Genomic DNA, 21,759 nt, shown 5'->3' on the forward strand with positions numbered 1-21,759 from the left:
GAAATAAGAACTCTAATATGTAAACAAAACGAAATGAGAATTAGAAACTGGCTGTATCAAATATTCAGATTTCGGTTCTACAAATTAATGCAAATTAGAGCATATTTAATTAGATAACGCCTCATTTGCATGTTCAAACATAACATTTCAGAAAACTTGTAATACAAAACAACTGTTAATATAATGTGATTAGTCAATGAGGAAAGTATGGTGAGATCTGTTATTTACAATTTTACACTGACTTAAGTGATTCAACAGATTTTACACAGTTTATACTTGTAAAAAAAATACTGAAATACATTTACTCATAGGTTCACCATGAACACATTTTGGAAATGCCCAGATTGATAAGTTCTCCAGAATATCATGCCTGAAACTGTGCAAAAACTCTTATATTTTCAAAGTGTCTTTCTAATTTATGTCTGCTACTTTGTATAAATTCCAGGCATAAATTCAACTTCTCAATTAATAACAACACTTAAGAGTGTTAAGAAATTTTTCACTGGTATATTTTTTTCCCAAAAATAAAATAAACCAAATAAAATAAACTAAAAATGTTAAAAACTAAAAACTAAATGTTATTTTTATTTAAGTATGTTTTACAAGAAAATAAATTTTCAGTTTTTCATTTTCAAAATAACGTTTTAATTCAATTACTTGACTTTTTTTTAAAATCTTAATAGTTTACTAGAAATAAAATAGTTAATATAAATAATCTTTTTTTTTCCCCCAATGTTGTTATAACATTGTTATACTGAATTTGGGTTTTTGCGGTGTATCTTCTGACATGGGTCAGTAAACCAGTTGAAGTAAAATATCAATGGTGTAAGAATCATTCTCCACATGATGATTTTAGCAAATGAACGTAATATTAACTAGCTTTGCAAAACTAGACCAAAAGGCATTTGTCTTTCTGGTCACCTGTGTAGGAGTATGACGTGAGAACGAGCAACAGCGAGCGCATGCATACTGTACGTGAAGACATCGCTGCTGTTGGAGTTGGAGAGGAAGCCATTAACCTTGGGTTGGACTGCACTGAAGGAGAATTATTAGGCAACGTTATAATTTTATGGAGGGAAGCAATACAAATAAATTCTGATGGCTGGACAGGATAATTGGTGGAGTTGGAAGGTTCTGTAATGAGTGCTGGGCTTGAAGAGACTCGCTCGTGATTTATCAGCCTGGATGATCACACGGGCCTCGTCTCTTGCCGTAGTGGCTATGTGAAGGAGCGGTCAGGGGCTCCGTTTCAGAGGAGCACAGCAATGACACACGCAAGCCTCAGTATGTGGTGCTCAGGAAATGACTTGCTGCAGGGAGGGTTTATGAAACTGCAAAAAAAATTCTTACTGTGCACAATGTTATAACCGTATATGCTTAAATTAAGAAAAACAAAGCTATTTGGAAGCTGCCAAGTGAAAAAAAAAATACAGTTGTGCTCATAAGTTTAAATAACCTTCACAGAATATGCAAAATATTGAATACATTTTATAAAAAAAAAATACATATATAAACATATATATGCTGAACAAAACTATAAACGCAACACTTTTGTTTTTGCCCCCATTTTTCATGAGCTGAACTCAAAGATCTAAGAGTTTTGAGGGAGCATGCAGTTGGCATGCTGACTGCAGGAATGTCCACCAGAGCTGTTGCCCGTGAACTGAATGTTCATTTCTCTACCATAACTTGTCTCCAAAGGCGTTTCAGAGAATTTGGCAGTACATCCAACAGGCCTCACAACCGCAGACCACGTGTAACCACACCAGCCCAGGACCTCCATATCCAGCATCTTCACCTCCAAGATCGTCTGAGACCAGCCACCCAGACAGCTGCTGCAACAAATCGGTCTGCATAACCAAAGAATTTCTGCACAAACTGTCAGAAACCGTCTCAGGGAAGCTCATCTGCATGCTCGTCGTCCTCATCGGGGTCTCAACCTGACTGCAGTTTGTCATCGTAATCGACTTGAGTGGGCAAATGCTCACATTCGATGGCGTCTGGCACTTTGGAGAGGTGTTCTCTTCACGGATGAATCCCGGTTTCACTGTACAGGGCAGATGGCAGACAGCGTGTATGGCGTCGTGTGGGTGAGCGGTTTGCTGATGTCAGCGTTGTGGATAGAGTGGCCCATGCTGTCGATGGGGTTATAGTATGGGCAGGTGTATGTTATGGACAACGAACAACAAGGCCCATTGTTCTGCCATTCATCCACGACCATCACCTCATGTTGCAGCATGATAATGCACGGGCCCATGTTGCAAGGATCTGTACACAATTCCTGGAAGCTGAAAACATCCCAGTTCTTGCATGGCCAGCATACTCACCGGACATGTCACCCACTGAGCATGTTTGGGATGCTCTGGATCGGCATATACGACAGCATGTTCCAGTTCCTATCAATATCCAGCAACTTCACACAGCCATTCCACAGGCCACAATCAACAACCTGATCAACTCTATGTGAAGGAGATGTGTTGCACTGCGTGAGGCAAATGGTGGTCACACCAGATATTGACTGGTTTTCAGACCCACCGGACACCCCAATACAGTAAAACTGCAAAATTTAGGGTAGCCTTTTATTGCGGCCAGCCTAAGGCACACCTGTGCAATAATCATGCTGTCTAATCAGCACCTTGGTATGCCACACCTGTGAGGTGGATGGATTATCTCGGCAAAGAGAAGTGCTCACTAACACAGATTTAGACAGATTTGTGAACAATATTTGAGAGATATAGGCCTTTTGTGTACATAGAAAAAGTCTTAGATCTTTGAGTTCAGCTCATGAAAAATGGGAGCAAAAACAAAAGTGTTGCATTTTTAATTTTGTTCAGTATATATATATATATATATATATATATGTTCAGATTCAGTTTTACTACTCAATCAACAGACATTTCTTTTTGTTTTTATTCTGTGGAACATAAAAGAAGATAGATGGATTTGAGTGAATAGATTTTCAGAAATTCAGAATAAATCCCCCTTCGTCATGTGGAATATATATAGGGCTGGGTGATATGGCTAAAAAAATATCACACTAATTTTTTCCATATCAGTCGATATCAATAACTATCACAATAAATTTCAAATCATGAAACAGGTTTGTGTTACCTGACGCATATCTTCAGCACAGTTTGCAGTGCAGGCTGCAATATTAATAATATTATTATTAATAATAATTTTTTGTCTCTTAGAAATGCACTTTTGACAGTAGCTTGAGTTGAGTTGACAGTCGTAGCAGCTTGATAAGAATATCCCACATTTCTGACACAATACCATGGTGCAGTTAGTGTTACTACAGTAAATCCATGGTAAATGATCGTTCAAAAATGTTACTTGACTTCGATACCGATTCCTGAACGATACTTTTTCGATACCAATTTTATGAGATATAAAATACATAAAACTAAAAAGTATCAAACTCAATACCCATTCCTAGGAATACATGCTATGCAGTTTCTTTGGGGCAAATAATATGATATTATTCTTTATCTTATTCTTGATCTTTGTATTTCTCATATATCTATAATTTTACTATATGTTATTTTATATAATATATATTATTTCATTTATTTTATACTACTAATGAATAATATAACTTAATTATTAATTTATTAATTATCTCATTTATTTTGTTAAATGTTATTATTATTTATCTTAATTTTTGAATAATTAATTATTAATCTTATTAATTGCATATTTTTTTTAAAGGTTAAACATCTTAAAGATTCCGCAAGTATATAAACAGTTTTGATGAGCACAACTGTATAATCTGAAAGCAGGTCTGAAAATCATTTTCAAACAGGGTGTGTTTGGGAAACCTGTTTGCAAACAGTCATTTGTAGTCACTACAATTCACTATTAACGCCTACATTTTTTAGTGTATGTGAAATCTTGCAACTATTAAATCAAAGTCTGATATAAACAACAATAAAATTGCAACAGACTCAATACAGTACCAGAAAACAAGAAGATATTTTGTTGTGTTGCATTTTTAAGGTGTTTTCTTGAGTAGCCGTAAAACTTTGCTAACACTTATTTTGGCAACAATAAGTTTTTATATGTTAGGCCTAACATCAGTTAATGCAGTAGCTGGTGTGTAGTGTAGTGTGTCATATATGTGAGCATGAATTAATAAACATGACAAGCACACACATTCAGAAACCTGCTATAAAAAATAAAATAAAAAGTCCTGTGAATATATAACATCATTATAGCAAATATGAGAATTCCAGATAAATCCATGGGATGCACGATAAATCCCTTGTGTCCGTCCACTCACCTGGTTATCAAACTTGAGCGACTGTGTGCCCACTAGAAACCTGATGGCATCTGTCTCAGCTGTCTGAGCTGTCAGAGCACGTGCCTGAAAACATGCGGAGAGGACGACAGCCCATGCATTAATGATACACAGCCAAAACACTAGAAAACACAATACATTTACGACACTGAATGCCTGCGAGCTGCTACCTGGACTGCATTGTTGGGCATCATAGGTGAGCTCATTAGTATGTTTGCTGCCCATAGCTCAAGCAGAAATGTTGTCTAGGTAAGCAGCTTACTAGATACATGATTGCTAGGTAGGAAGCATTACAATCTAGACAAGCAGCTCGCTTGATATCCAAAAGTGCTGTTTCTAGGCAGCTTACTAGATGCCCAAAACTGCTGTCTAGCTAAACATATCATTTAAATGACATCTGGACAGGCAGTTGAACCAGCTGCAAAAATACTGACTAAACACAGCTAAAAATACATAAATAGTGTCTGATCCAGTGTTATTTTAATATCAGCGAGGTGCTGTTATAGTTTTTATTTATATTTGATTTTTTTTTTATTTAATGTTATTTAATTTTATTTAGTTAATTATTTCCAATTTATCTTCATTTTAATTTGAGGTTTTAGTAATTTTAATGTTTTTGTCATTTTTTACTTGCTTTTTTTTTCAAGTCTATATTATTTTTTTTATTTACATTTTAGTTTTAGTAAGTTTTGTTCATCAAGTTAAACCATAAAGAAATGATCTAAAAGAAGATCTAGCTGAAAAAAAGTTTATTTTATTTTATCATATTTTATTTCAGTTAATGTTTATTTTATTTAGTTTTAGTTTAGTTCGCTATAATTACCCTTTTCTGATCTTAAGTAGGTAAACAATGGTACAAAAATTTTTACAAATCTGGTAAATAAATAAATAAAAACACCGTGATTTATGTATAACGTTAAATATGATATATATCTTTTATTTGGTAAATGTCTTTTATTTTGGCATATTGTTATGAATATGACAATCGTAATATATTGCAGTGCTATGGCATTAGCATCTGATCCTACACTTATTATATATGTATACTTACATTGTGACAGATGTATGAAACGGAAAAGGAAAATATCTCTTCCTTTGTTATGTTTAATACAAAATCTAGTTTTTAATAATGTAACCATCAGAACAGTCAAACACAGGTATCAGTTCACTATGAAACAGCTCGTGCATTTCTGATGTGTGCATAGATTAAAAGGTAAACCATGCTACAGTACCTGAAACTCCAGGCCGTAAATAACAGGTGCATCATCCTCCATCTTCATTCAGTCAGTCACTTATTCATTTATCACTTAATTCAGAGCAAAACATCCTCCTGTTTATCAAACACTACTAACAGCCACAGCAGTTCCGCAAGAGTAAAATAAGACTTACGCAAACGGCGCCTAGAAACTCCCGTAACACTCGTCACTACGATTTCGTTCTTAGGGGATGCGAACGTAAGTGTTGTTCGAGAATACCAGCCTCCGCCGTAGCGAAGATGTTTGATGCCTTTCGCACGCCGTAGGGTTGTTTTGATTGCGTCAGCGCGCATGCGTGTGTCTACGCTGCTGTCATCCTAGCGTTTATTTCACAGAAGGTAAAGTCTTGTTTTTACTGTTTTATTATAATATAATTATTTGTTTCTCTCTCTGCGGACGTATTGTGAAGAATACGAGGGTGTCCGAAATTTCAACACTGCGTTTTAGTCTGAATTCATCATGCAGTTGCTACAGAATATTCAGCATGTGATTATTATTATTATTGATAAACATCATTTTAATCGTGTTTCTGTATTAATTGTTTCCTCCACAATGTTCGGATTACAGGGGCTCATTTGATATTATGTACTTCGTATTATTTAGATAAAACGATAAAAGGTTTACAGGTTTTATTTATTTATTTATTAAGTTTATTTGTCAAATCATGATATTTCTCTTTAAAATAGTCTTTCTGATTTGTGTTATAGCATTTCGATAAATTATGGTTTCCTTAAATATTTTGTGAACTATGCAAAATGCTATAGAAAATGCAAAATGTCACGTGCTATATTAAGTGGGTCGAAAAAACACTCTTAAGTTTAGCTAATTGCATTTAATATGAATTTAAAGTATAATGCATTTCCATTTAATTGCAGTTAATATGCAATTAAGTGTCCAAAAACAGTACATTCAGTTCACACTTTTATATTTTTAATGTAGATTATTTGCACTTTAAGTATGTTGAAGTGTCCTTGTTTTTCTCAAGGGTGACTATAGTTTATTGATCTCTGTTTTGTCTGAACTGGGATCACAGGAGCATCCAGGCTGGACTCATGGACAGCAGTGAAGCTCCGGCCCACAGGCCTGTTACTCTGGATATAGACGGAGCAGATGAGACGCTAGAAGCCTCCGTCCCGCCCCAGACTGACCCGACAGAAGAGAGCATCGACCTGGACGCCGAAGCGTTCGTTTCGCCGCAGGATGACAGCAGTCACTCCGAGAGCCTGGTAGACAAGCTGAATGACCAGATGATGGAGAGCGTGATGATTTCAGACTCCCCGAATAGCGAGGAAGAGGACGTGGTTCCCATTGACTCGCTCTTGGAGCAGAATGAAGAGGAGGAGCCCAAGACACCTGATGATGCAGATACAGAAGAAAGAATCGAAGACGTAAGAAACAAAGACGTAAGCGCTGCTGAACCTGAGGAGGCATCTGGGGCTTTATTTAAAGAAGAGAACGAGGGGGAGAAGATTGTGCAGGTGGATGACAAAAGGGAAACTGTTGCACCAGACGACCCAAAACCAGAGGCTCCCAAAACTCAGGAATCAGCGCTTGAGATGGATTCGGATTCGACCCCCAAAGACGAGGCTGTCCCGGTGTGTACCATCTTCAGGCAGGGTGTGCAACTCAAAGCACAAGCGCTGATTCCCGACGGCTTTCAGCCCACGCTGGTAAAATCTCCGAGTTTTACCATCGGCAACACCGAAACCCCCAACAAACTGGTCCCTCAAGTGTGCCAGCCGAGCCCCAGCCTCAGCAAGTTCTTCACGGATAGCAGCGCGGTCAACCCCGCCTCAGACTTCTTCGATTCTTTCACAACGTCCACGTCTTTCGTATCAATCAGCAACCCTAACGCAGAGTCGCCCAAAGCGGCCGCCCCTCCAGAGTCTCCTCTCGTATCGGCTCCCACCGCGGCAGGCACGTACTTCACCCCCGTCGCTACCAAACCTCAGGTAGCTCCTGCAGAGCCCATGAACAAGCTCCAGGCTGTGTTCCCGAGCGGCGACGACCCCTTCGGAAGCGCTCTGGTCACCAGTGATCTGGATAAGCGCCGTGACGCCTGGCTTCCCTCGGAAGACACCAGGAGGGTGCTGATATCGGTGGCCACACAGCAGGTCAGTCCTGTCCAGATAGACAGAGAGCAGCTGGCCATGCCTGGACTCAAGTTTGACAACCTACAGGTCAGTGCAAAATTACACTTTCACATTTCAAATGACCCAAACATGAACGTTGTGTCATCATTAAAGGGTATCTTTGCCAGTTTCAACCAGTTTTGTATTGTTATAATGTCAAAAGTGTATTCTTTCTCTGTGTTGATGGCCACCCCTCAGAGGACCTCAGATGATGCTAACCCAGAGACAACATACAGAACTACCACATTTTGCTCTAAGTTTGATTGCATAATTGCTGTTAATAGTGTCAATCGTCTGTTTGTTTACATCTTTTATTTATTTTTCTGAACATTTCTGCCGTATGCACATGAACTGACAGTCATCACTGATAAGCTGAATTTAAACTTAATTTTCTGTAAAGTTGCTTTGCAATGATTTGTATCGTAAAAAGTGCTATACAAATAAACTTGAATTGAATTGAATTGTTCCCTGCACCAAGAAACCCTGTGTATTTGTCAGCACTAATCTGCCAGAGAAGAACCTTTAATATCCATGGGATGTTGTGGAAAAAGGTCCTTTAGATGATGTTCTTCACACTAAGAAGAACTCTTCATTGAAAAATTCTTCAGGGAACCCAAAATGGTTAACAGATAATGTAAAACATCTCACCCGGTGGCTTTTTGAGCCCCAGGGCTTTTGTGAAAACTAGAGCACATTTTTTGTATCCCAGCTCACGGTTGGATCGAGCCCAGTGCATTACGGGTGTTGCATTTGCAGCACTTTTTGTGTGTTTCCTCTAGTGATAAAAACAAAATTCACATTTCTACTACAAGTTTTATTAATTGCCAGTCTTGGTTTTCAGCTCATTTATCATGGAATACATGAAGGTACTTTATGTATATTATTGAGTTTTGAGCACAATAAAAGCATACAGGTTTGGTGCAATATTAGCATATAATGACAGAATTTTCTTCACTAGTATAATTAAAGGTTTAACTAGAAGCTTTCTGTTGTAGCGCATGCACTACCATTCGAAATGTCTGGAAAGTTTTGATAAAAATGAATTCTTTTATTCTGCAAGGATGCATTAAATTGTACAAAAGTGACAGTAAAGGCATTTATAATATTCTTTCACATAAATGCTGTATTCATTAAAGAATCTTGAAAAATAAAATGCGAGCATCAAATCAGCATATTAGAATGATTTCTGAAGATCATGTGACACTGAAGACTGGAGTAATGATGCTGAAAATACAGCTGCGCATCACAGAAATAAATTACATGGAAAACAGTTATTATATCACAGTATTATATGTTTTCCTGTATTTTTATCAATCAGTCGATAAATAAAAATAATCTTTCAGGTCTTTAACTTGGAGTAAATATGTATCTAGTAAATAATCTATTTTTAGACAACAAAGATATGCTGAATAAACCAGAGACAGTCGTCCCTTTTCTTTGCTCTTGGTGTTGTTTCTCTATGAAATATTGAGTGTAGCAGAAACTGAAGCTCTCTGATTTACAGGGCGATGCGGTGAAAGATCTCATGCAGCGTTTTCTGGGGGACCAGGCCGCTATGAAGAGACAGGTGCTCTCGGCCAACTCAGTGGAGCAGAACTTCCTGGGTCTCAAGCGGCTGATCGTGAGTAGCACATCATATTTATTCCTTCGTGGAGTTCTTCACATTTGTGACAGACACGTGTTTCTGGTCTGTTTTTTTGTTGTTGTTTGTTTTTTTTTTTTAAATGAGAGTTGGAGGTGAATGGCATTTATAGCGGAGCTCCACTTTTCTTTTTGAGTTTCATGACTGTCCAAACTCTGCAGATATGCTCCAAAATGTGGCAACTGGCATTCATTTCCCCTTGACTGGAAATCAGTGCAAAACTCAGAGTAACAACCCTGCAGTGTATTTGAGCCAGTATTTGGTAAAGTAGCAGTGATGTCTCTGAGACTGGTGCAGGCCAGACATATCAAAATATAATATAGTCACTCACAGTGTACTTATGTGAATTTAATCCTGAATTTTAATCTCTCGACAAAAACCCACTAGGATATTTCCATTGGCTTTTGAATTATTGTAGAAAATAAACTCTGTGACTAACAATAGTTTATGATTCTTACATGAATGAATGAATGAATGCATATTTTATTATTATTGCGTCTTGCATACACGTATGCTCAGCCCTTTTAAGGGCTTGTAAGACACCCATCTATTTACTAAACATAAAAACATTTGCTAAACAGAATTAATACACATTTATCTGAATAAATGAGTCCACCATTACAAACACGTATTAACATATCAATAAATCACAAATGAACACAACTTATGAATTTTCAAATCTAAATGTGTTAAATTGGCAGAAGTTAAAAGCTAAACGCAGGCTATACCATAAATGAACCACACCATGATTACGACTTTTACATCACCAGAATTAAGTGCCCGACAACTCCTTCAGGAAAAAAGTTTTCCTTGAACTTGAAAGAGTAAAAATAAAGTCAAAAATATATATATATATATATAAAAAAAGTTTTCCTTGAACGTTTGAAAGAGTACAATTATAAACACAATGAGGCTGTGAAAGCGACTAGTGTGTAGAAGAGTTTACCCGTTCAATGGAATAAAACAAGCATTAAACATTAAAATATACTGAGCTTGTGTTAAACAGACTTTATTTCAGGCAAAAACCCATTTAGGACTTTAGGATGATGGAACCGAAAGTGCTTACCAAAAAAATATTCATCCATGCAGCACTCTATTGAGAACATAGTCACAGTCAAGCGTTTAAGTGCTTAGTTTGTTTATTTAATCCAATTATTTAAAGTCTACACCGCTGCTTTCAATCCAGTCAATTTCATTTTGATTGATTGAGGTGATTACATGAAGGTTTTTCAGTTCGATTGAGCCACCAATGTGATGATAACTGGATTCTTTTGGGTGCATGCAAACATGCTGATGTTGCTTAATTTTATATCACTAGCAAAATCATCACACACATATACAGTACTTATCAGGAATATTCAATATATCCATGCACATGGTATATCCCATAATTTTGCCCATCTCTATTTGAGATTGTGTGTGTGTGTGTGTGTGTGTGTGTGTGTGTGTGTGTGTGTGTGTGTGTGTGTGTGTGTGTGAAGTGTCAGTTAGAGCTCTAGGGGCCCAAAATTACTGCCTCATTGATTTACCTCTGAACACACAGACAGGCCTGAGACACACATTCATCTAACAACAATGACAAACACCTTCTGTCAGAGAACATGAACGTGTGTGTGTGTGTGTGTGTAGTGTGGCACTGCCTGTGGAAGCATGAGCTCTAATCCCCAGATCCTGGACTTCACAGATCAGATCAAGAAGCTCTGGAGCAGAGAAATGCGTGTGAGACACACACACAGAAGTTCATTCCTCTGAATATAGCGAGGCATTCATGGACAGTGCACCGAATCACTCCCAAAGACCCTATGTGTGTTAACAAATACATTTACATTCATGCATTTGGCAGATGCTTTTAGCCAAAGCGACCCAAATTTCATTCAAAGTATACATCCAGTAGTTCATGTGTTCCCTGGGAATCAAACCCATGACCTTGGCGTTGACAGTGCCATGCATTACTGCTTGAGCAGCAGGAATCATATATGTTTGTGTACCCCTAAACTTAACATTTAACTAAATCATTTGCAGTTAATTGCAAACATTGACATGTCCCATCCAAACTTTATGTTTTAATAGGAAATACGGACAGGAAACTGAACTCGTTAAGCCATTTGAATTTCTTATATGTATGAATTACCCTTCAAAACAAATACTTAAAATTTCCTTCCAAATACATTAATAAGGAGGACCACTGCATTTGAATTTATATGTAGTATGTCTTGGCGTCTAACTGTCAGGGAAGGAGGAGCGCCACTGTGTTTGTTATGCTGTGTTCAATGTGGAGGAATTTATATGTAGTATGTCTTGGCGTCTAACTGTCAGGGTCATGCATTATTATTTAATACAGATGCTTTACGGGAGTCAGTCATCTCTGTTTGAACGAGTCTGTAAATTCATTTAAATCATTCATAAAAGTGTGCTTCATGCACATGCAAAAAAAAATACAACAACAATTCCAAGTAATTATGACTAGTAACTATAAAAAATTCACATACTAAAAATATAAAAATAAATATAAAAAATAGTTATCAATTTCAGTCTAATGAAAAGAAAACATCTAAAATTCACATTTGAAGTGTTTATTTTATTACACTTTATCTATTTGTGCTGTCGATTCAATTCCAGTGCATGTCTTTAAAGGTTGTGAGTGTTTTTTTCCTGCACTGAGTCCGAAATCTGCATTTCAGCAGCACTTACATACACCAAACTTTACACTTTTATTCCTGTCTGTATTCTGAAGGATTTTACAGAGAGGGTTATTTATTTATTTATTTTTTTTGGACTGTATTTTCTGATTTGTTGATTGATACAAAGATAAATCCAAAATCCCTGCTGTAAAAACTTTAACTTTTATATATCAACAAAATTAAACAAGAACTTTTAACCTTTATCCATTGCTCAGATTTTTGTTCTCGAAGTGTATGCAAATGTGAGCATATTTAATTAGACACTGCCTCATTTGCATATTTAAAATTAACATTTCAGAAAAGGTTCCTAATATTGTTTTGGGGGTCTCTTACATTAGGTTTACCAGCATGCAAGGTCAAAAACCACATTTGTTTTCTCAAAATAAGCATTTAATATCACCTCATTTTCCAACGTTTCTCAAATGATTCGTTCAAAGCAGTTCTGAGATTCAGTCTCTCTAAACCCCTCCTTTCCGTGAGCCTACTCTGCTCTGATTGGTCAGATGGCCTGGTGTGTTGTGATTGGTCCACTGCGTACAGCGCATGTCTGAAACGATACTCCCATTGCCATAATTGTCTTTTTTGAACACTCGATAGAAAATATAAACATCTATTACTTATCACACTTACAAGTCAAGTCACTTTTATTTATATAGCGCTTTATGTAATAAGGATTATGTCAAAGCAGCTTTACAGTGTCAAACAGGAAAATAGTAAGAAGACAAAAAACAAAGAGTCAATTTTCCAGCTGATAGACCTTTTTTGGTCTTATTGCATGTTTCCAGTGTGCAATATTGGCTACCTGAGATCTATTAGTTACAGTAAAGTTACCTTTTTAACTGAAGTGATAAAACTGTGTAATACAATTGGATGGAAACTCTATATGCAGTTCAAATACGTTAATCTTAAACTCTGACCTAAAAATTGGGCTAATTTTTGTGTGCATGTGTTTGTGCATACCTGCTATTAGGGACCAAATGAAATTTAAAAGACTCCAATAGTATTTTCTTGTAAAATATACCCCACTAATCCAGTAAACAGTGTACAAAATGGTTCAGGATGAAGGCAGACGTCATTACTCACTTCATCATTTCTTGCTTGATTTTAATAATGAATCATTACATTTCTTACAGTTTTAATTAAGGAGGCGAGCTGTGAAAGCTTATAAATGTTCAAATGAGACTTCATGATAGTGATGCTCTTTCTCAAACTGTCAAAGAAAGCAGAGAGATTATCAATACCATGAATTTCTTAAAATGTCACCACAAGGATAGTAACTCCAGTAAAATCTGACCTTGTGGACATTTTTTTTTTTTATTTTTTGGTCCCCATGAGGAACCATGAGGAATGAAAATTTGTGAAAATCTAAAAAATGCCTGTAGTTTTATGTGAAGGGTAGGTTCAAGTCAATTCACGTTTGTTTGTATAGCGCTTTTTCATGAACCAAATAGTTGCAAAGCAACTTCACATAAAATTAAAGTTTCTGCATTGTATTTAGGAGTAGGTTACAGTGGTTAGATTTAGGGAAAGGGGATAGGTATTTTCTATCCCCTTTCCCTAAATCTAACCACTGTAACCTACTCCTAAATACAATGCAGAAACTTTAATTTTAAGTTTGCACAGAAGAAAAACCATTACGACTATGGAGAGTCCCCATAAAGCATACAAACCCAGTGTATGTGCATAAGTGACGGATAACTTTCAACAAATTTTGAACTGTGCATAGGAAAAGCGTTAAAATGTGTGGAAAGGGTGTGTTGAATAACATTTGTCATGAGCCTTGTGGATATAGTTGTCTTTTGTTTTTATTGTTTATATATATTTGTACATAGGACATTTAAGGTATGACTGTTAAAATAGTCTGGGACTGGTGCAGAAGTACATGCTGATCCAGATCTGTCATCCCCAGAGGAGAATAGATGTGTGTGTCTGTACAGTGAGGAGAGTCTCAAAAACAAACATGCTTGCCGTTGAGAGAAAAAACATTCATTCCGCAGAAGACCGAGGTCTCAGCCACCCTTGTTTTCCCCTTGTCTGCTCATTTCTCTTCTTTTATTCTCTTTTTCTTCTGATCTGGCTCTTGTTTTCTCCGTACGGGTTTCCAGTGATTATTTTTGGCTCTGAATCAGTCTTATTTCTCGCGGCACCATCCCGACTTCCTCTCCAGCTGTTCAAAATAATGTTACTCTAGCTTATTTTTGTGGTCACCAAGGACTGAATCTCTCGCTTCATCTCAGGTTCAGGTTCAGTGTAGATGGTGTGACAGTTTATGGATTTGCAGAAAATAACATTTCATTTACATTGAAACAGTCATTTTGAGAGTGAAGGTTATATCCAGTTTTACTGTTGATCCATTAAAGGGAACACAAAAATGAATAATTGGGATGAAAAAAAAAATAAGTTATTGACTTAAAATGTACCGCATTGTTTTTAGTAACAGAAATTAAATTAATTTGATTTTAACATGAATAAATGGAATATACTATGTAAGTTTTTTATATTACAGATTTGCTGTTACTTTGGCTGGTTGATTCATCAGCATTTGGACTCCATCTATTCGGCTTCACAAATCCATCATTCAGCCTGGATCTCTGCAGACATTGGGCGATGATGCTTGTCTGTTGGGTCATTTATTTTCCCATTGCATTCAGATCATGTGCATGTTTGGTTGATGGTTTATGGTTCACACTGACTATGTGAACATTTATTTTCATATTAGTAGATTTGTCTGAAACGATAACAGAACTTAGATGATAATGATGTGACAACCTCATCAGCTTTCTGTAGCATGTACTGTAGAAAGCGCTGTAGGTTAGCATGGGTTAAACGTTCAGTAATTAACCTCTGGTCATCAGGGTCAATCACAGTCTCCTTCGGTCTCGCTGGTTGTTTGACCTCACTGCTGCATTCCTGCCTCTTTACAATCCGCCACTGGGTTTCAGATGCGTCTGTATTTGCTCAGACTCTGATCAGCCTTATTTCCTGCCAGACGCTTCTGTTTCCTCAGAAAGCTAAAAAGGAATCAACTTGTTGTTGCTGTTAGTTGTTTCTCCAGAAATGAGGGGGCTGTGTGGGTCAATATCAGGAAACATTGCTATTGTGTGCTGTGACCCTCTGCCAATATAATGAGCAGAATTTACTGAACTCAGTCTCATAGATCCAATTCGTCACTGCTACACTGCATAGAATGAATTAAAAAAATTATTTCCCAATATATGTAGGCTTTTTTATAGTTAAGTAAAGTTTAAAAAGCATTCTTCATTAAATTCTGAATGGTTTACAGCTCTGGGGCCGGTTGCACCAGCTAGATGTAAAAATGTTGGGCGTAAGCCCTACACTGGGCACCAACTAAAACTATAGCCAGCCGCAGCTACGCTAAGAGTAAACGATGCACGTCTATGCCGACATGTAGCGCAATGAACGTTGAGATGCCATTCACACTGCAATGGCTACAACTACCAATAAAGAACTGAATTGCTCACGTGAAGATAAAAAAACAAAGCCAACGCGCCATGATTTCACTGAGTAAAAATTTCCTAACAAGTTTTATATTCAACAAAATATTTATTACACGGCTCTGTGGAATACTTGATTCTGATTGGTCAGTCGCACCATCCAGCGGTATGTTATTCCCAGATAACAACCGGCAAATTGAATAACACACCGCTCATCCGGGTACTACGAGTTATCTTGACCGGTACTACTTATAGACCCCTTAAAAGTTTGTAAACATTGCAACGTCTCCGGGTGGGCGGGGCTTAGCTGGAGGCAAAAAGAGGCGCGGACGCAATGTTGACAAGCGTAAACTAGCACGTTTTAGGAGGGATTTATTAAACATGGATGCAGAAGAAGGTTCGGAACTGTCCGAATATGTACAGTCGCTGACTCTGCGGGACCGTGACAAAAAAAATAATAATAAAAAAAAGTGGGAGTTAGCATACATTTATCAATTAATTCAGTTGATCACTCAGTTCACTGACCAAACTGGTTATCTGACCAAAATATAATGACGAGTGGATAACATTACAGTAGCCTAATTTATTTATTTATTTATTTATAGCTAAGAGCCTGGTGTAGTTCTTGTATCTTGTTCTCATTGGAAACATTTTAACCAGGATTTGGATATTTCCTAGACAACATATGAATTACTTTCGGGTGGTTTGGGGAATTTTGTCAAGGCTTATTGTCTAATGTAACCTATCGCTGGGCTAACTATGATTATCAATGTGGATTATTTTAAGAGACCATTCAAAGGATGGCACACACATCTATCGCTGTATGTTTGTTTAACATTTAAACTAGCTAGTGCGCTGAAGGTTGGCGACTTTTCACCTATAAAACATAAACTTGCTGACATGTACTAGATAAAACCAACACACCAGTACATATGCATAGATTATTTTACCTAATATGAAGTGTGCACTGCAAACACGAGCATTATTTATGATCGTCTCTGGCTAGTCTGTACGCCATATTGCATTCAACCACAATTGTCTTCATGATTTCTGTGAAGGAATGTCGGCCGGGATCCGGTGAAACTTTAGTTTTGAACTAAAAGTGCTGTTCCTTCTATTCTGGCAGCCAAAAAAACAACAAGACGACATTTTAAAGTCAAAACCTCAAACTTTAACGCGCCTGCTATGAGTTCTTGCTTATGTTTTGCCTCCAGCTAGAGCGGTGACGTCACAGTGACGTAGGCGATTAAGGGGTCTATATGTTTACCGAGTCACTCCGCTGTCGTTGACTGTCTGTTGCCATCTTGTGACTGAAAACACGTAACCACCGAGTGTTATAATGGAAGACTTCAGCGTTAATTTCAACATATATGGTAAAAACTAATCTTTTTAGCCGTGTAATAAGCGGGATAATGTACATCCACCCGTTTGTTATGTTACCCGACGTATAGCGGAGGGGTCTTGTATCAGCCTGAAGGGGTTTATTCTGAGATAACAACCGGCTGGATGTACATTATCCCTTACATAAAAACCTTTTACATAGTCTTCCTGCACAATCTCATAACAAATTTATTCAAACATACATTAAAAAATGAAGACGAAAGGTGCTAAGTAAAATAAAATGGATTAATTATACTGCACATATTTATCAAAATTCTCTTCTCTAGTTATTTTTCTAGCAGACTATCGAGATTATGTACATTGAATGTCTTTTCTGAGGTTACGTTACATGCATATTAGGGGTGTAAAGGTACACTGTTGTCACAGTACTATATGTACCTCAGTTTTGGGGTCACAGTTCGATATGAGTTCAGTTCAACAGGAACTTTCTGGTTTGAAGCGCTGATTGATTGATTATGTGAGACATAATACATTTCAGTTGTTCTGTTTCTTTCAACATCTTTCTGATGTTCATTCATGTTTATTTTTTTTTGTCATAACTAGTAGTAAAGAGGAAGAGATGATCGGTTCACTTGCTGCTTGAACTTAGGTGCAGAACGCCACATTAAAGAGCATCAAAACCACATTTATACTTTGTGTCAAAATTGTCAAAATTTAGAAGCTGATACTTTGTTTCTTAAAGGGGTCATATGATGCTGCTAAAAAAGAACATTATTTTGTGTATTTGGTGTAATACAATGCAATGTGTTTATGCAGTTTAAGGTTAAAAAAAGCGTAAGGCACGTTTATAAACCGAATAACTTAAGTTATTTGTGGATTAGTGCGTACTGGAGACATGAACCATTTCAAACGATTCAGTTCGATTTGGTGACTGGTTCGACCGGTTCACTAAGAAGATCCGGTTAAATAGAAAGATTTGTTCGTGATCCGGACATCAATAGATGAGACAAAACCAATAAAACCCATTACAAACGAGGCATTTGTTACATCCAGTGGTTACATAATTACTAAATATAATGACTTATACTGTCTTTTTACGCGTTGTGTTGCCTATCGCACTGTGTAAACATAAAGACATGTCTGCATTTGTGATCTGAGAAACAACAAGCCTACTCTACTGCTCAAAACTCACGTTTGAATCATCATTGGCAAATTATTTAAATATAAAAAACGTACTTACAGGCTGTGAGTCAGAAGCGCCAGACTCTCCTTGCACAGTTTGAACTGCTCAACTTTATAGAAACAGCTGTTGTGCCACAGATGCATTGCAGGCTACTAGTTCAGGAAACAGTCCTCATCCTCCATAAAATGCGCAGCACACATCTGAATATTTGGGTTGGACTGTTCTGGAACAGTGTTGGAACACAACTTAACCACTGATTTCTAGTCATGTCCTCTTTTGGAAGGCCAAACAAAGTTTGACTTCAACGAAACACACAGAGACTCCACAACATGGCAGAGGCGGCAGCAGAGAGAATAAAAGGTACGCCATCTTTCTTTGCGTGAACATCTGGGCGGCGTTATGCAAATCTTCCCACAAAGTGACGTAGAGATGTGGCGGCGTGTTAGAACGAGCCGTTTCAGGGGGGTGTGACTCTTAACTTTTATAAAGAATATCTCTTTGGATTTGAGACTTTAGTCTTTGCAACTTCACAGATCTTCTTTATTCACCAAGAGCTTGTAACACTCCAAAGAGAAAGGAAGATCTGAAATAGCGTCATATGACTCCTTTAAAGTAACAAAGCACAAAGCTTATTGTGATTATTGGGTGGCAGGTCTGCTATAAATAATGAATGTAAAATAACAATGATAGCTGTTTTACAAGGCTGTAATCACATATTTAGGATTAATTAAATAAATAGCCATATATGCATTGGTATTTAAATAATAAATTAAATAAGTAAATAACTAATAAATAATTAATAGAAATAATAATAATTAATAATAAATAAATAATTATCTTGTACTGCAGTCACAACAGCATCACATTGACATTGTTAAAGCTACAGTTCACTGAAAAATACAAATGTGCTGTCATACAATATATTTGTGTAATAAAATGAAAATTTAAGTCATTATTAAGTGAATATATTGACATCCATCGTATTGCTTTTTTGGCACAGTCATGAGAAAAGTAGAAATGTTTGATACATTAACAAATTGCAAGCCTTTTAAGAAGGAGCTTTTCAGTGAATTGGTTGATCCAGTTCGTATAACTGGGCTGAATGATTTGTTCAGCATCGTTTCTCAACTCACTGACTCATCACAGCAGTTAAAAACTCTCTGGTAGAAAAGAATAGAAGTGAATAACAACTTAAAGTTTGGTATCTTCAGCTATCCCTTTAAAAGAGCAGAATCTCTGATCTGTGGTGTGCGCGTTTGGAGTTCCCGAGTGTGCAGTACATCAGAAAGGACCCTCATTTCCCCTGTCATTGACTTCTCTTATGTTTTATCTCAGTGGCGGCTGCTGCTTTTGGCCGTTTTCCTGCCAGTGGTTTTCGGCTTCATTTGCCGCTCTAATGAAGATTTAGAGGCTCTGGGGTCTCTGACAGAAAGAGAGAGAGAGAGAAAGAGCAGAAAAGAAGGATAGAACAAGTAAAAATGCTGATGAAAATGTATAAGAGAGACTGAATTCAGGATGAGAAATGAACACAGATGGAAAAACAGTGCTAAGAAACAGCATCCCATCTAAAGGACATATCCACATGAAGAGCCAAAATACCACATTACAATGTTCTGCTCAAATACAAAGTTATACTGGTGTAAGAATTGTATGAAGTGTAACCAACAAATAGCACAAGGTCAAATTGTGAATTTGAATGAATTCCCAATGTGAATATGGTCTTATTTATCTTATGTATATCACCTGATTGTATATTGTATACCTTTTTCAGGGTAGACGTCATATTGAGTTTAACATGGATGAAATCTTATGAAACCAATAACACTGCAATTCTGCCATTCATTTTTCAACATTTTATTTAAACATAATTCATGTTCAGTTTCATTTTTATTTATTTTTTTAATACTGTAGTTACGCAAATGTACACGGTATGATAACCCTCAATTTTCATACCATGTTGTTTCGGCTCAAACAGACTTATTTTAACTGTTTACCGTTTTATTTTTAAGGTTTAGTTTTTTGGAAATATGTTTCATCAGCTGAACAACTGGCATGAATATTGTACTTATATCACTCTATATCATTTCCACCATTCCTAAAATCAAAAAATGTCTTGACAAATTTATTTAGAAAATTATAATCTGGGAAAATAAAATCTGATTTCAGATTCAAGTTTTCAGAAAGTTCTGTTTATAAAAAAAAAAAAAAAAAAAAATCCACTGCAGAGGAAAATGGTCTGGGCTGTTCAAAATTATTTTTGCATGCACTAATTTCCAGAAGAGCTTTTTTTTTTAATCTGATTTCAGATTCAAGTTTTCAGAAAGTTCTGTTTATATAAACCCTAAAAGTTGCAGTCTGATTCACATATCCATGTCGTATTTGCCAGAAGAGCTTTTTTTTTTTAGCAAATATTTAATAAATATTAAGTCTCTACCACTGACCAGTTCATTAGACATGAGACGTAAATAAACGTACGGATGTTCGTATGTCATAAAACGTCAGTGAACATACGCATCACATCACTCCAAATGTCCACAAGCATTTACATGCTTCATTTTTTCCTGTTGATCAAATTATTTAGGTCTACTCCACCCCTTACAATCCAAATCGCTATATAACTGGGATTGAACTCATTTGGATAGATCGAGGTGTTTACGTGAAGGCGTTTCTGTCCCATCGAGCTGTCAATCCAATTATAAACAGATTCTTTGGGTACATGTAAACGTACTGCCATCCAAAAAACAGATCTATGTCACGTGTGTAACACTTAGGTGTGAACAAACCTAATTCCATTTAGATTTTTTTTGCAACATATGCTTTTGCAACTTATTTTTAAGTGGAAGTCCTGGCGTAATAAATGGCAGCGTCATGTAAAGCGAGCGCTCGCAGTGACCTTGTCATCATCACGGGTGCCGGGTCTCTCTCACACCTCCTCCTGTGTTTAATGGCTTCATCTCCTCTCACAGAGCACTAAGAACTGGAGAGCAGCCGTGGACCTGACGGGCAGACTGCTGACGGCTCACGGCCAGGGCTACGGCAAGAGCGGCCAGCCCACTAACCACACCACTGACTCCCTGCAGGTGAGAAGAAGCACCGGGACACTGCGGACAGATTTAGCTTGTGTCAGGAGTTACTAAAGACATGTACAGCGAAACATTAGCTATGAAAAGTTTTCCGACCTGATGCAAAATTTATGGAAGGGAACAATTTAAATGAATTATGCAAAAGTTAATTTGCTAACATATCAAATCTAAACATATCAAATCTAAAAAAAAAAAAAAATAAATTGTCTTCTCAACATATAATATCTAATACACTCCTGACAAACACATTTTAATTATTACTTGAATGAGGGCTAGTGTAATGTTTAATGCAAAATGTATATACAGTATATCAAACAAAATAATCATATTCAAATCTATTTGTTAAACAGGCTACATCAAAAGCAATCACAAATAATCGAAACACATTTCCTAAAATGTGTTAAACTAATAGATTATTAATTTAATTTGTAATCAGTAGCAGACTACATTTTGTAAGTAATCTACCCATCACTGATCGTGGCTGTTTCTGCTGTCAGATCTCCTCACATTATTTGTTCATGACATATACTTGTCTGTTGTCACTGACTTTGTTATATTTACGTGTTTAAGCAGCAAGATGATGTTTAATGGTACTCTTAACCTACTGTATGTAGTACTTAACAGAGTGTATGTTCATTAATGTATGGAGTTGATACTTGTTAGTTTTATAATGCCTGATTGCACCA

At 36.8% G+C, this 21,759-nt stretch overlaps 2 protein-coding genes across 2 annotated transcripts in view; one reads left to right on the forward strand and one right to left on the reverse strand.

Moving 5' to 3' along the window:
* The window catches only part of LOC109079995 (EARP-interacting protein homolog), a 42,236-nt gene extending 36,546 nt beyond the window's left edge, over positions 1-5,690 (reverse strand). Inside the window, exons 1-2 of the mRNA XM_042774494.1 lie at positions 5,533-5,690; positions 4,283-4,366 (exon numbers count right to left, since the gene is read on the reverse strand). Of these exons, the coding sequence (XP_042630428.1) occupies positions 4,283-4,366; positions 5,533-5,580 (132 nt within the window). The 5' untranslated portion in view covers positions 5,581-5,690. The remainder of the gene's footprint in view (positions 1-4,282; positions 4,367-5,532) is intronic.
* Positions 5,691-5,791: 101 nt separating this feature from the next.
* LOC109079998 (trafficking protein particle complex subunit 12-like) overlaps positions 5,792-21,759 on the forward strand; it is a 30,051-nt gene continuing 14,083 nt past the window's right edge. The window contains exons 1-4 of the mRNA XM_042774492.1: positions 5,792-5,894; positions 6,590-7,736; positions 9,193-9,309; positions 20,957-21,070. Of these exons, the coding sequence (XP_042630426.1) occupies positions 6,609-7,736; positions 9,193-9,309; positions 20,957-21,070 (1,359 nt within the window). The 5' untranslated portion in view covers positions 5,792-5,894; positions 6,590-6,608. The remainder of the gene's footprint in view (positions 5,895-6,589; positions 7,737-9,192; positions 9,310-20,956; positions 21,071-21,759) is intronic.

This window comes from Cyprinus carpio, chromosome A17, assembly GCF_018340385.1.
Source record: "Cyprinus carpio isolate SPL01 chromosome A17, ASM1834038v1, whole genome shotgun sequence".
Classification (NCBI taxonomy): Eukaryota; Metazoa; Chordata; class Actinopteri; order Cypriniformes; family Cyprinidae; genus Cyprinus; species Cyprinus carpio.